General features: G+C 38.5%; 1 protein-coding gene across 3 annotated transcripts in view; it reads left to right on the top strand.

Moving 5' to 3' along the window:
- Nucleotides 1-14,579, top strand: part of RMDN2 (regulator of microtubule dynamics 2) — a 54,046-nt gene that overhangs the window by 22,693 nt on the left and 16,774 nt on the right. For all 3 annotated transcript variants that reach the window (XR_012628226.1, XM_074863349.1, XM_074863348.1), the window contains exons 6-7: nt 4,614-4,689; nt 6,375-6,452. Coding sequence is in view for 2 of the 3 variants with exons in the window: in XM_074863349.1 (XP_074719450.1) it covers nt 4,614-4,689; nt 6,375-6,452 (154 nt within the window). In the remaining variant the exon portion in view is untranslated. The remainder of the gene's footprint in view (nt 1-4,613; nt 4,690-6,374; nt 6,453-14,579) is intronic.

The raw sequence follows: 14,579 nt of genomic DNA, 5'->3' as shown, positions 1-14,579 counted from the left end.
AGCATTTTTTACTTGTTTTGGTATATTGTAGGTGTTGCAATAAATTATTAAGCCAGAATTCTTAAATGCCCTTAATTTTGGGTGTTTTTTTAACTAAAATTTGAGTGTTTCGTGTGTTTTTGCAAACATCACCTATGCAAGTGTGTGCGCTACATCTGATGTTTCCCTGGAGCTCAGCTTTGGTGCTCTGGTGAATTTTTAATATAAAAACTGTATTTCTGCCAATTTCTACAATGTAGACTCAGTTGTATTCCAAGAAGAAGAAAAAAATAAAGAAAAGAAAACAAAACCCAAACCAAAGGGAAAAAAAAAAAAGATCAACACCCCACCTAAATACTTCAGTTTGCACCTTGGCGCATTTTACTTTGTATATTGGCAGTCTTTCACATTCTTAGCCACTGCTTTCCGTGCCCTCACCACCATGAGGAAGGTGATATCAAACTGATACTCTACTTTTCCATGGAAACTTTTTAATAGATGGAATACCATGGTAGGAAAGTGATACAATTTTAAGTAAGCAAAACTGTGATCTCTGGACTGGTAATGCAATGGGTCATAAACAGTGACGTAAATTGAAAAATCTCCCTACAGAGGAAATGATAGCTCATTGAAGTCAGATTAAAAAGAAAGTCTGAGGGTCGGGCTGCATTGCAGATATTGTCAGAATACTGAGTGCGTGAAACTGGTGAGGCAGTTGATGGTTAAGAAATAAGATGGGATGCACTGAGCTGTGCAGAGAAGGGGAGACACAGGAACACATTTAGAACTGGAATGGAAATGAACTTTCTTTTCACTGGGCCTCTCGTGTTACCCACACATTAGCCTTTACTTGTACTATCTTACACATTAAATGTGGCTCAGATGAAGAGGAAGGAGTGAAAAATCAGTGTGAAACAGATGAACTAAGTTCTCTGTTATTAGTAAATATCACAAACTCTCCTGTTCACAAAGTCATACCAATTGCAATTAAGAAAAACTTTGCTGTTGATACTAGGCTGCTAAAAGGGAGACCTAGACTTCTAAATGTAAGCCCTGTACCCACATATTTTCAAAGTCTATGTGAAATAAGAGGGTTTTTTGGAGTTGGGATACATGGAAGGGGATCTAGAAGAGGGAGGAACAAGCCTGGGAAGATGCATGTTATTTCTGATTTTGGCCCTGTGAAATTTATCAGGGAAAAGGTAAAACTTCCCATATTTGAGTGTCCTAATGTGGCTTAATCTTGATTTGAGACTTTAAATCTTTTCCGTAAATCCATCTCATATGGAATAAGCTGTGATTGCCAGGGTCTAAGTGTTGGTGGCATCTCTCTGCATTTTTGGTATTAAAATTCAGATTGCTTGTGAACGTACTTGATAAAACTCACTGAATCAACCTGCTGCTCCTCCTTTTGCAGCAGGTAAGGTATGCCCCTTGCAGTTTCATCTTGTCAGAGTACATATAGAAATTCTGGAAACACTCATCCACCTTGATCTGGACCCCTCTACATGAGGGCCATGGAGGCACTTGGCATCCATCTCTGTCAGCAGTGGTTTCTTGTGAGTCCGAGCTCCAGTGGCATTGTTTGTATCAAAGGGACATGGCGCTGACTTTACTGAGTTAGTTCAATTGTGTTTGTGCTTAGAAAAGGAGTATTGTGGGTAATTAATCTCTATGCTTCTACACTGTTTTTAGTAACTTTTCTTCCACCTTGAAGTAACATGTTTTTATGTTAACAGAAGTGCTGTGTCTGTCTCAGTGAGGTTATGATCATTATGTTCATTTAGATGAACACATCTGTGGCTGGTTTTTTACATCACCCAGGAGTAGCATTAGCTCAGCAGTTAGGTCACTTCCTTGCAGCACTTGGTACAATTCTCTGTGAAGGTACTGTAAGCGGTATTTTAATCTTGATGTTCAAAGGGCATAAGGCAGGCAGCGGTTGTGAGAAAAGCCAGTATCACTTGTTCTCACAAAAGATACGTACGTTTTACCTGTTTCACAGGATATTTGAACATTACTGTGTGATACTTTTTTTATTCATTCCCCCTCCAATTTTTATAATAGCGCACAAGGTGACGCTGTAGAAGAACCCGTGAAAGTCCCAGGCCCTGGGGCTGGCTGCTGTGTCCGAGTGTCACCACGAGGTGGGGCGGGTGTCAGCGGAGAGGGAGGGCTGCGGGCGCCGGGCAGCTCCGCTCTGCCGCCGCCGCTCCCGCGCTCCTGGATCGGGCTCCGCTTTCCCAGGGCTGGGCCCGAAGTCTGGAAAGATGGTTTCGGGGTTGAATGACAAAAACCAGATGGAATCATTTCTAGTTAGTTCTTTCCTCGTTTTCGCTGATCTTTTTCTTAATATTATCCTATGCCTTAGTGCAAATAAAGTTTGCTTTGTTTTTTAAACTATGAAAATTATTTAAAACGCCTAAAAATTATTTTCTGGAAAAAAAACCCCACCTTTTTTTAGAAGTGAAATGAATATCTGAAATGCCATAGAACTCCAAAAATTAAATAATTGATTTATGTCAATTGCCTGCCTAGCCTAATTCAAAAGTATAACATAGAAAGAAAACCCCACTAATGCATGAAAGACATTCTTATTTTTCTCTTGAAAAAAAAAAAAAAAAGTATTTAAAGTTAGTAGGTTAGCTTATTTTTCATTTGTTGAAAATTTTATTGGGATTTCCCTCCCCAGAGATTTTAGCTGTAAGTAGAAATTTTTCTTTGAACTGGTTTAAACTAAGGCCCTCTTTCTTGTCACGCACAGACAAGGAAATACTGCAAGATGCTGGATTAGCTTGTTCGCTTTTCATTGTTTTCTTTTGTAGCAGCAATCCGTTTAGCTATGGTATGCTGAGTTTATCTGATTAGCACTTAATGAGTGAAGGGAATAGGGGAAATGTTGCCTGAGTTACTTAAGCCTAATAAAGTTTTCAGTTCCTTCCCCCTCTTTCTAAATACCTGAACTTTCCTGACCCCCACCCCTTGTTTTTTCCCTCAATTGCAGCTCGTTCCCACATGAACTGCGGTCCCCCTGCAGCTCTAACTGTCAGAAGTAGTGGTGCCATTAGCTGGATTTTGTTCAGTGCACATTGGTCACAACATACGTCCAGTTCAACACTGTTTGACAGTCTGTCTGGAGCTCTTACAAATTGAAGTAGTTATTATGCTGACTCGCACGCCGTACCTGGGAACACTTACTGAATAAAAAAGTAACAACCTGGAGCATGAGTATTTCTAACTTAAAATCATTAGCTATAACTGTAAGCAGCAAAATAATTTCTTTTATGTTAAGCAGTGACATTTTAATGAGGATTCACTGGAGCTTGAATAATTACATTTTATAAAGAAATTAAAGAAAGCTGAGGTTTACTAAGGCTTAAAAACTGTCCGTGCCATACACCATACACATGGTGGGTCTGTTACCACAATTAGCTCGGTAAGTTTCTTGCATAACTTCCACGTTTTCCTCTGAACTTCAACTTGATTTCCTCCCTTAGGATTAATTTTTGTTTTAATTTGATATTGCGTTGTAAAATTTTTAATACAAAAGCAAAATTCTGAAAAATTTAGAGAAATAATCTGTATTAGTTTATGCTGCTTAAATATATCTTTGGTGCTTCTGTTAGTTTTATACAGAAATGCAAAGTTGTCTTAATACCAATGGAAATAGGTCCAAGGAAAGTACAACTGACATCTGTGTAGGAGACTCCTTATACATAGTAGGAAATATTAAAGAAAAAGCAACAGAAGTTTAGGTGGAGTGCCGATAAGACAACAGTGTTGCTTAGGAAATCTGAATCTTTACAAGTAGGGACCTCTGAAAATATTTTCATTTATACCTGCTTAACAATACAAAATTTTAATAGAAATTATCTCACTTTTTTTAAATCGCCCTCAGTGTCCCCAGTTTGTAATAATAATAGTAATAATAATAATCTTAGTAAGAGGCAGCTAGTAATAGTAGTAGTGATCCTGTTAGAGAAGAATACGTGTGTATATTTTTAAATAATTTTAAAGATATTTTAAAAATGCTGGAGGTGCAGGAATGCACCAAGATGCTTGAGAAGGGTAGAAGACAGCTTTGAACGATTTCTGAGATCCACACAACTCCCTGCAGAGTGTGCCCTAAGGATTTGCCTTCCTGGGCGAGGTACCGTGCCTGATGGTGTTCATGTTCCCGGTGCATTGCAATGCAGAGCACAATGTGTCCAGTTAAGCTGCTGTCAATGCTGGAGTGAGTTTGGAGGTGTCACACTCTGATCTAAATGGTAGAAATTTTGGAGGAGAAATCCCTGTTTCTTCACTTCACTTCACTTCACTTCACTTCACTTCACTTCACTTCACTTCACTTCATTTCACTTCACTTCACTTCACTTCACTTCACTTCACTGACAACCCAAACAGTGTCATTTAAACTTCTTCTTGTTTCCATTATTGTTTTGTTTAATTTTGGTTTGGTTTTTTGTCTGTTCCTGAATATGTACAGCTCATGTCAAACTTCTATCCAGCCATCAAGATGGAAGAAAAACAGGTGTTAATCTGTGGATTAGGTATTGAAATATTTTGTAATTTGATTCAAAGGTTTATTTAAATCACGAAAAGTATGTGTGTGTGTTTTTCTTTTCCCCTCTCAGGTTTGCAATTATGTGTGGCTATATGTCTCAGTTTGAAAGTGTACAAAACAAAATCAGGAATGGTTATCTCTTTAAGGTATGTTTTTGTAGGGTTTTGGTTTTAAGATATTCCTTTAAATTATTTCTTTACATAGTGTCTAAGACAGATTTTTCCAACACAGTAATTCAGTCTCACAGGTCTATTTTGGTGCCGATGTTAAAGTGAAAACGTTATTTTTATGTATGCAAATAGATGATATGCTTCCAGAATATAAAAACTGAGGTAGGATTCTTGGAACAGCATTAAGATTTCAAGTTTATTTTGCAGTCAAAGGGGGGAAGAAAAGGGAGTGACAGTTCTGTTTAGAAAATAAACCCATGAAATATTAAGTGATAAATTAACACAGTTCTGCAATCATCCCTCATGTCACCCGTAAGAAGTAATATTAGTTTTAACACTGTCCTTTCAAAGGTAGTTGTGTTTTTTAGAGTTAACAGTTTGTGTTACATGTGCTACTCTCCCCTTCCTTGCCCTCGGCACTGCTTAGACGCTTTCGATCCCTTGCCCTACGAGCCGGTGTCCCCCCTTTCTGGGTGTCAGTGAGAGGCAGCAGACATGTTCCACTTCCCAGGGAATGCCCAGCATGGGTCTCTATCACATCATGTCCATGTTAGGGCTTGGAGTGTGGCAGAGCTTTCCTATGAGAGAGCATTAATTACATCTGAGCTGTGCCAAGTGAGCTAAGCCCCAGGCACTGGGACAAGCTGGAAATGAAGGGAAAATGACAAATAACAAAAGTGCTGTAGTTGTTTAAGGATGGAGTTTAAAAAGAGCCTGCAGTGTTAGCACTAGCCTTTTCAGGGAGGTTTTCCACTTCACAAGTAATTACTGAAAACCGTGTGAATCGTTTGGAAATATTAAGGATTTGGGAAAATTATAGCATCGAAACATAGCTCCTATCTGAATAGTTTGTGGACAAAATGATACAATAACAGGCTCTTGAATCTGTATAACAGATACTTTAGTGGCTGGCTTAATTAGAAAAACAGAGATATCTGGGGGGGAAAAAAAGAAACCTTAGAAGTGAAAATTATTTTGAGAGGCAGATGGTAGTTAGGTGCGAAATAACATAGTTCTTTTTTTCTTCAAACTCAGGTTGAGCAATAAGAGCTTTCTTTAGTAGATTAAAGAGAGAAAGAAAGATAGTCATGAGCTGTAATGAAAATGTTTTTGGAAGAAGCACCTCATTAGATACTTTCTAGGTTTTATGGTTTCACTATAACCGGAACCATTTTATTTTCTGGATTTCACATTATAGTAACAATTTGTTGTGTCATGTACCATTTCATTGGGGTAGTCATATTCCAGGGTGGAAGAAATGGGAGTTGGCATGTAAGATCTATCAAAGAGAGTGGTTACATTCTCACTGATTTTGTGTGTGACAGTTTCCTAATATTAACTGTAAATAAAATTAATTTAATTGAAGTTGTTGCCTTTTTAAGACAAAAGTTCTTGAGTTTTTTGATTGAACTTTAGAGCTGCTTAGTCATGTTCTAAATACAGCATGACTTCTTGCATTTTGTGCAAAGTTGCTAAAAAATTTTGTTTATGGTTTCCGTCCATGAGGAAGGGGGTTGTTAGTTAATATTTTTAGGATGTTAGAAAAGAAATGCAGCAGAGGTGGATTTCTGAATTTGTTTATGATTTGCAGCAAACTTCTTAGAATGTAAACACACTTGCTAAACTGTCATCTGAAGTGACACTGATTTTCTTTCTAATAGGAGCACCTAGACAAAGCAATTGAACTTAAGCCTCAAGATCCTTTTTTATATTACCTACATGGAAGATGGTGCTATTCAGTAAGTTGTTTTTTTTTATCTGATGTATGAATTGAGTATACTGAAAAATGACACTGCATTTGAAATTAAATAGTGGGAATTAAGACAAAGGTTGTTTTTTGAAGTGGATGTTTTGAGCTAAATGAAGCAGTACATTTACATTTCCTGAATTAACTTCCACACGTGTGATGTTAACTGGTGCCCATTCCTGTCATGTACATTAAGTAAGCTGTGTTTGTATGTCCCTCATGGCTGTGTTCAGATTTCTTATCTGAATGTATGAATGAAAAGTAATTGATATTTGGAAGGGAGGAAGTGTGACCTCTGGTATTGTGAGCCTTTATTTTATTTCTTTATTCTGCCACAAACATTCTGGGTGACCTTGGGCTGGTAACGTAGCCCTTTGGTAACTTTATTCCCCATCCATAACTGAAATTAAATACACTTATACGCTGTGGGATTATGACTGTGGCAGCAAGGCTACCATACTGGCTTGGTAAATTCCAGGAGAAAGTCACAGCAAAGATGCAGGCAAAAAAATCTATCATTCACAGAAAATTTTTGCAAGAGATACAATTTGTGTTATGCCAACACAACAGATGCTTTTTAATATTGTGTTAATGACATAGTGATAAGTACTCATGTATGAAAAATTAAATAATTGTATTACAAACTTAGCTGTTGATTAATTTTAATTTTTTTTTAGAAAAAATGGTGCTTGCGCTTGTAATATGAGACTTGTCTTATTCTTAAGCCCACATCTTTGATGGCTCAGATGGCTATCCTTATTGCCTCATCTTTAGTGCTGTGAGGAATCTTTCATCAGAAGGAAATATTCTTGCATAGTCTACACTGTAAAAGATCACTGGGAGGCTTCTCAGAATAATAACTGCTAATGCGCAGTGAATTCCAGCCCTGCGGGTTTTTTTCCAGCTACTTCCAGTGCCAGTCACTAGAAAGTGCCTGCAAACTGGAAAGAAGGAGCTGTGGTGATACATTGCACCCTTTCACTTTGTCTTTATCTGCAACAAGACTTAATTCAAAATAACCTTTCAGCAGTTTTTTCAGATCATAGATGTAACTTTGAAAGAGCTTTCAGCAACTACATTTTTTTCTCAGTTGATTTGAATAAGGAATGACACCAACTTCTTCAAAGAGCTTTTCATTTTACTTTTCATCACACTGTATTCTTGAATATCAGCATTAGCTATGCAAAAGTGAGTTGCTGAAGGTTGTTCTATGGTATGCTTGCTGTCCTGCCTTTGAGGAGCACCGCTTTCTCCCGTCATTCCTTAAGCACTTTTATACTGTGCTCTATGCAACAGCTGACTGCAGCTTCCATTTGTCAAACACTCCCAGATGTTTTTCATGGCTTATTTCTCACTTGAGCTACCTCTTTTGGAAACTTTACATGTAATCTCAGTATACCTCACTTTGTTCTTTATTGCACTGGTTTTTTACTCTTGTTTCATTTTAGTGACAATCACCACTTCCTGACTAATACATGTGGTTTGTTGCACTGTATCATTACAAACTCATGTTCCACATTTGCAGCACCTATGCAGGGCTTCCTTACTGAACATTAAAGCCACAGATTAGGATTTGCTTTAGGGTATGACCTTACCTACAGTTTATTAAGTGAAACAATCCACCTAAATAGATGCAGCCACTGAAATACTTAAGAATTGATTTCTCTTTCTTCCTTTTTTTTAATAATTCTTGCCTTCTGGGACTGCCATGACAAATTAGTGACCTAAAACACTTGGATTTTCATAGCAGAAATAACTGCAAGTATAGGACTGAGTAACATTTTGTTTTAACTTCTGGAGCTGTCAGCTCTTAAAAACTTACTGTCATTACACACTTTCAGTAGCAGGAAGAGGCCATCATTTGGGAACATTAGTTTTGAGGTTCTACTGTGGAAGCTAGATCTTAATCCTAGCCCAGTGAATTTGGTGATATCCTCAGTAGTTTTAGCAGACTGTATGAGCAGGTTTCTGTGCTGATCCACTAACACAGGTTTTGGCCATGCATGTGATGTAGATAGTCACAGGAGCTTGTGGAAGCTGTGGCAAATTTCTTGGTCCTATTCTGTAACTGTGGTGTTTCATGTTAGACTGTTGGCTGGGACATTGGTTCCAAATACTTCTTCAGGGTAGGGATTATGATAGGGTGCTTGAAAATTTCGTTTATTTCTCCTTCTCTATACTGGTACCCATAGATGCAGTGATAATGCTTCTCTTAGACCCTCTGTTTAGTCTAGCAGAGGTTGAAGCTGGGAAGACTGTGTTGTTCAGTGTGAGGAAATTAAAGAAACAAAAGGGATGACTGAGGAAAGATGGTTAGTTTTTACATTTAGCCTAGCTGACTTTGGGATCAAGTTAGGATTGGCCACAGTATTTGTTCTTTTGTAAGTTTTGCTTCCAGGGGTATTATTGTCTAGTTTTAGTCACATATTCTTTTACTGAAGCAGTGCAGTTAAAAAAGATAACTAGTGTTTGATACTTTCTAGGCTTTGGTAACGCTTTTGGGAAACCTAATGTACTTAAGTCTTCCTAGTATAGTCAGACATTTCTCATTCACTCCCCATTTAATGTTGGGGGGTCTTATTACTATCTTCTAGTGCTGTTTTTTGGGCTGACAAACTGAAAAAAATAGGTATAGCAATAGAGACTATAAAAAGGGATGCTTCAAGTGTTGTAACTCAGCGTTCCAGTTCATCTTCACAAATGACAATCAGTTGAACAGACTTTTAGGTTAAACATATAGGGTAGGCAAATGGAGAAGATTTATTGAAGGCTGAAATCTAGATATAGAGACCGCATGCTGTACTAGAAAAAGCTATTTGGTTTGTGGAGTTTTGCTAGAATTTGGCTCTGACTGCCATTTCTCACCTTCCTCAGTGTAACACAGTCCTTTACAACGAGCAACGGTATGGCAGTACCAAGTTTCTTAGCAGTTATTCCTGCTGGGCCAGATCCAAAGCTGATGCAAAGTGTCATAGCACCTTCCAGCAGGAGGGATGAACTGTCTTGCAGTAGTGGGGGTTTGTGTCTGATGCAGAGCCGGTAACAATTGTGTGCCACCTTGTCTAAAAACCAATTTTTGCTGTTTCTTATTTCTCTTACTATTATAAAGCCAGTAGAGCTATACAAACCAGGAATATTCTGTTCTGATGTGTGTATCATCTCAACTTTGTTAGAAAATTACTTTTGGTATCACAATCAGGTAGGCAAGATATTCACCAATCATTTTCGCCAATCATAGGTGTCATAATGGGCAAAATTTTGCCTGCGAGACCTGCTGTGTATACAAGAAGCCACGTATAGCTCTAATGTTTTTTGGTTTGTTTTGCAGAGGTGACAATGGGGAAAAAAACCCTATTTATTTATGCATTGAACAAACATAATTGAACACCACTAGTAATGGATAACTGCAGAACTCTACCAAATGTTATTTTAATATTCCTTTTTCCAGAGCTGATATGAACTTCTACGGGGTGGTAATTTTTTCCAGGGTAGCTTTGATGATGATGTTAGGAAAAGATGGATACTGTATAATTGTAATGAATATACTTTAAAATATCTAGTAAGCAAAGCAAACCAGTGTTTAGTATGTAAAAGAGATGTTACTATTCCAAAGAAAAACAGCTGCAGCAAAATAATTTTCATTTAAAATGTCTTTGGTGGTGGATGAAACTTTTTGTTCTTAGCCTTCTGTGACAGAAACAGGCTTTGTTAAGTACATATCTTTTAGGGAAGGTTTAATGTTTTAAATATATACTTGGGTTAGTTCATAAGATTTAAAGTGAGTACAGTGTTTAGAGCCTTTCAAGTTTCAGCTTTGTTTTCATTAAGGAAAAGTGAAAACTACTTTGCTTTTCAGATCAGCAAGAATTATTTATTGGAAGTGAATTGACCTGTGGTGCATGGTATATAGGAATTAGTTTTCTTTCCTTAGAGTTTTGGGTGCAATTATCTAATAATCCTTTATAATTGTGTGTTTGTGGTTGGTTGTTGGGTTTTTTTTTTTTTTTTAGTGTTTAAATATTTAGAATAGCTTTTAAAATGGAGTGTGCATGTAGTTAAGACTTACAGCTACTTGCCATTACAGGACTGACACCAAACAGCACGTATTTGTGAAACTGCATGAGAGCCTCTGATAAATGCTAGTGAGGTGTTAAAAATTAGATCTCTTGGGATTTTGTTCTTGCAGGTTACATGACATGTGTTGGATTCATCTCTGGTGTATCCCAGTATCTGTTTGGGTTACATCAGGGAACAAATTGACCCAGTTCTTTCGTCTGTGTGCTCTGTAAGTCTGCTCCCCTTACTGGAAAGTGAAAAGTCCAGGGAATTCAAGTTGGATAAATGCCTAAATGCCTGTGCAGACTGTCCTGGTTCCTCAGCTGGCAAGAAGAGAATATTTGTGTTGGAAGCCAGCATTTAAAACTGCTATCCAGTTACTTAATCTCTTCCAGAAGTCAAAACATTACAAAATTATTTAATACAGTTTTACATTAATATATTGTAATAAAAAAGAAAAAGAAACTCTCTGGGGATGTTTAAGTAGGTGCCATTAATATTTTACTGAAGCTGGATCAATGGGATGATTTTCCTTTATGGAAGACAATTGTGTGATCTGTCTTCAGTGAGCTATTAGCAAGAAAACATATGTCCTGGTTTAGCCAGGATAGGGTTAAGTTTCCCCAGCAGTGGGGGGAAGCTCTAGCCGGGTTATTCATATACCATGCTGACGTCACATCCTGGTGTGAGCTCGGGAAGAATCGGTGATCGAGTGGGTTGGCGCAGCCAGTTCTCTCACTGCTGTATCGGTATATACTTTGCTCTGTTCATTGTTATCACTGTTATTGTTATTGTTGTTGTTTGTTGTGTTGCTGTTGCTCTGTTGTATTAAACCTCTCCTTATCTCAGCCCGGGGCTTTGTATTTCACTCCCTTTGTGCGGGAGGGGCAGCGCCCGTGTGGTCTCAGACCCTGGCAGGGATTAAACCATCACAACATAGGAGGAGGAAATCTTTTAGGGCTGCAAGTCAATCCTGGCTGAATTTTGAGTCCAAGTGGGTTAGTTTCCGTGGTACCAACATCCTGGAATTTGAAAAGATGTCAATGGGCAGGGTTTGCATCTCATCAAAAACAAACAGAAGGCAAAACCAAAAAACCCAAACTCCAGCCATCATTTTAGTTCATATGTGATGGTTTTCTGAACCTAGGCTAAGGAAGAGAAAGGGATGTTAGCAAATCCCTTTTCCCAGTATTTAGGGAAGAACCACATTTTCTGCCTTGGACTTCAGAGGAACAAGAGGCCTGGTAGGAGCGTGCTGGGTATGAAATTTCCAGTCAGCTGCAGTTTAACTCTGTGGGTGGCTTTTTTCCATCTCTGGTATTAGTACAGATTTGAGTGAAATAAATGGATGAGAGCTTGCTGTTTGACAGATCTATAGGAGAGATTGTTTGAGACAAGCATCTCTTAGCTTTGGGATACTGAAGAGTGGTCTTCTCTCCTTGACAGAGACCAATCTGTCGTGGTGACCCACTTCCCTCCAGCCCTAGGGCAGTTCAGCAGTTGGCTGATGGTTCCTCAGGCTCTTGTTCTTCCACACTTGAGTGAGTGGAACTAGCTCTCCTCATGTGTGGCAGCTGGGGAGCGATGTTCAAGTGACCCAATACATTAAAACCTGATATTCTGTGGAAACACAGTGTTCCTTGCAGTGCTCTTATGAATTTTCAGGCTGCTTTGGGGACTGACGTCAGAACCTGGGAGACCTAAAGAAACCAAAACTCACTTAAGGTTTGGAAATCATCTGTAGGGCAAGGGCAATCTTCATTCTTTAATTTTGTTGTTGTTGTAGCTATTACTTGCTGCAGTAGCTGTTTTTCTTATTTTTCTGCTGTCCTGTACTGTTCTTGAAACATGCATTAAGTGAAATCATGGTTCTACTGAAGTTGATGAGTTACAGTCTCTTTGTACTTGATTTTGTTTGGACCTCCAGATATGCTTTGCACTGTTTGGAATAACCTTGACTGTAGAAGTCAAATTCGCACTACACTAGAGCGTGCTACACCAGGGTTTCTGTTGTCTGTGCTTGCTCACACACAGAGAATGCTTAATAAAGTTAGTTGGTGTAGTAGGAATGATGTTTCCATTTCACTGAACATGGCATAAGATTTACTCTAATAAAGTTATTTCAAATTAAAGACTGTACTTGTGTGTGTTTAGGGAAAGGGTATAATTTCCTCTTCATCATTATTGCTCCAGGACACAATTTTGTGTCTTGCACAAAACAGGTCTTTTCCATTTGTCTCACCTGAGTCATAGAGGGGTGCAGACTGACTCAGGTGGGGCGTGGTTAAGCTGTTGTGATGGGATTTACCTCACCTGTCTTTAGCCATCCACGAGGTATAATTGTGTATGCTCCTTTTGTAGTTGAAGGAAAGAAAGAAGAAAAAGAGAGGAGTGTTCATCCCAGGCTAACGTAGGTGAAGAGGAATTGTCTAATAGAATGCCTGTATTGACCATGCAAGGAACCTGGACAACTCACGTAAACCAGGCACTTCATTTATGGATAGCTAGTTAGCTGCCATGAATGCATCAAGCCAGAGGCACATAAGTCTGCTCAAAACATTACAGAACTCTCTGACTATCTGTGTAATAGTCACAAAGAATAATGCTGAAGCCAGTGCACATTAAAGAAAACTCACTATTGTGCGTACCTGCATTTCACTTTTAAACATTGTTTTAGGTTGGTGGGATTTGTAATATAAAAATGGCCAAGTGCATATATGTTTGGGCTTTTTAAAGTTTGAATAGTGCAAAGCAGCACCCAAGCCAGACAAAATAAGGACTAAAACCTCAGTAAATCAGTGCTGATTAAATCTTGTGAGAAAATAAAACAACTGCCAGGAAGAACTTGTGTTTTCAATACGTAATTATAGCTCCACATGGAAAAACTGCAATTTTGTTTCTTCACTGTTGCATAACAGCAGACACGTGTGTGGTAATTGTATTTGAGCAGTGTATGTGTATCTCCAGGGTGCTGTATGGTCTTGCAGAATTCAGTATAAGCATATACATTCCCTTTATTTTTTCCCCTTTTCCTCCCTCTGTAAGCTACCTCTATCTTGATGTGATGGACCTAGAAATACAGAAACCCCATTCCTCTTCCAAAAGAATAGAGAACACTGCAGCAGTAGATTGGCATGAAGAAAACAATACTTCTGCAAAAATCCTTTTGCAGAATATGTCTCATAAATGATAGAGCAGGTAGGGAAATGAAGTGTGTGAGGGAATTAGATACGTACGTACCTACAATTTGAAGCTTTAACCAGCATGCTGCAGTTTGTAACACAGTGTGAGAGCACTGAAGTGCAGAGAGGGGAAACATCTCGTTGTTTCAGTAAGGACTCTGGGATTGCTGGAGAGCTTTTGTAAAAAATACTTTATTCCCTTAGAAGAGGCTTCAAGAGTGGGATATGAGAGAGGATGGAAAAAAAGCTTTTATTTTCTTAATATTGTTTCTCTCTGGAATATAATTTGTAGTGGTTTTATGTGAAAGACTTACTGACGGCATTTAACAAATAAGACATTGGACCCTGGCCGAACAACCAGCAAGACTTGACCAGGATGCCTTTTGTCTCCAAGCAATGTTGCTCTGATGTAGCTAGAGTCATTGGGGCCCAAATGAGAAAACATGGCCCTCTATGCATGTTTCTGTTGCATGCTGGCCTGTATTTGTAGTCTTTGCAACCGTATTTTTAGGGCAGTTTGCAACAAGAAGTACATAGAGCTTGATGTCTGTTCAAAAGAGAACACTGTTCAAAAGAGAATGCTGATGGCTGTGGATAGTACATGTGGATGGATTCTTATATTTTACCATAATTAACTGACATCTACTGGATCGTTGCTGAATTTAGCTGGAGAAGGTGGGGGAAACAGCAACAGCCCTGAAGAGCTAGGGAAGCCAGGGAGTAAGGTGGGAATAATCTAAAGCTATCAAAATTATTTTAATTTTTACAGCAGTAGGACAGACTTGAATTCAAGACTCAACTCTGTTATTTGAATTGCAGCTCCCTCTGAAAAAGAGATGTCACTATGTGACTCATATTTCACCTCCAGGTCTCCGATGAGA

The sequence above is a fragment of the Strix uralensis genome, chromosome 3 (assembly GCF_047716275.1).
Source record: "Strix uralensis isolate ZFMK-TIS-50842 chromosome 3, bStrUra1, whole genome shotgun sequence".
Classification (NCBI taxonomy): Eukaryota; Metazoa; Chordata; class Aves; order Strigiformes; family Strigidae; genus Strix; species Strix uralensis.
The sequence above is the reverse complement of the archived record's forward strand: the minus strand, read 5'-3'. Positions and strand labels throughout refer to the sequence as shown.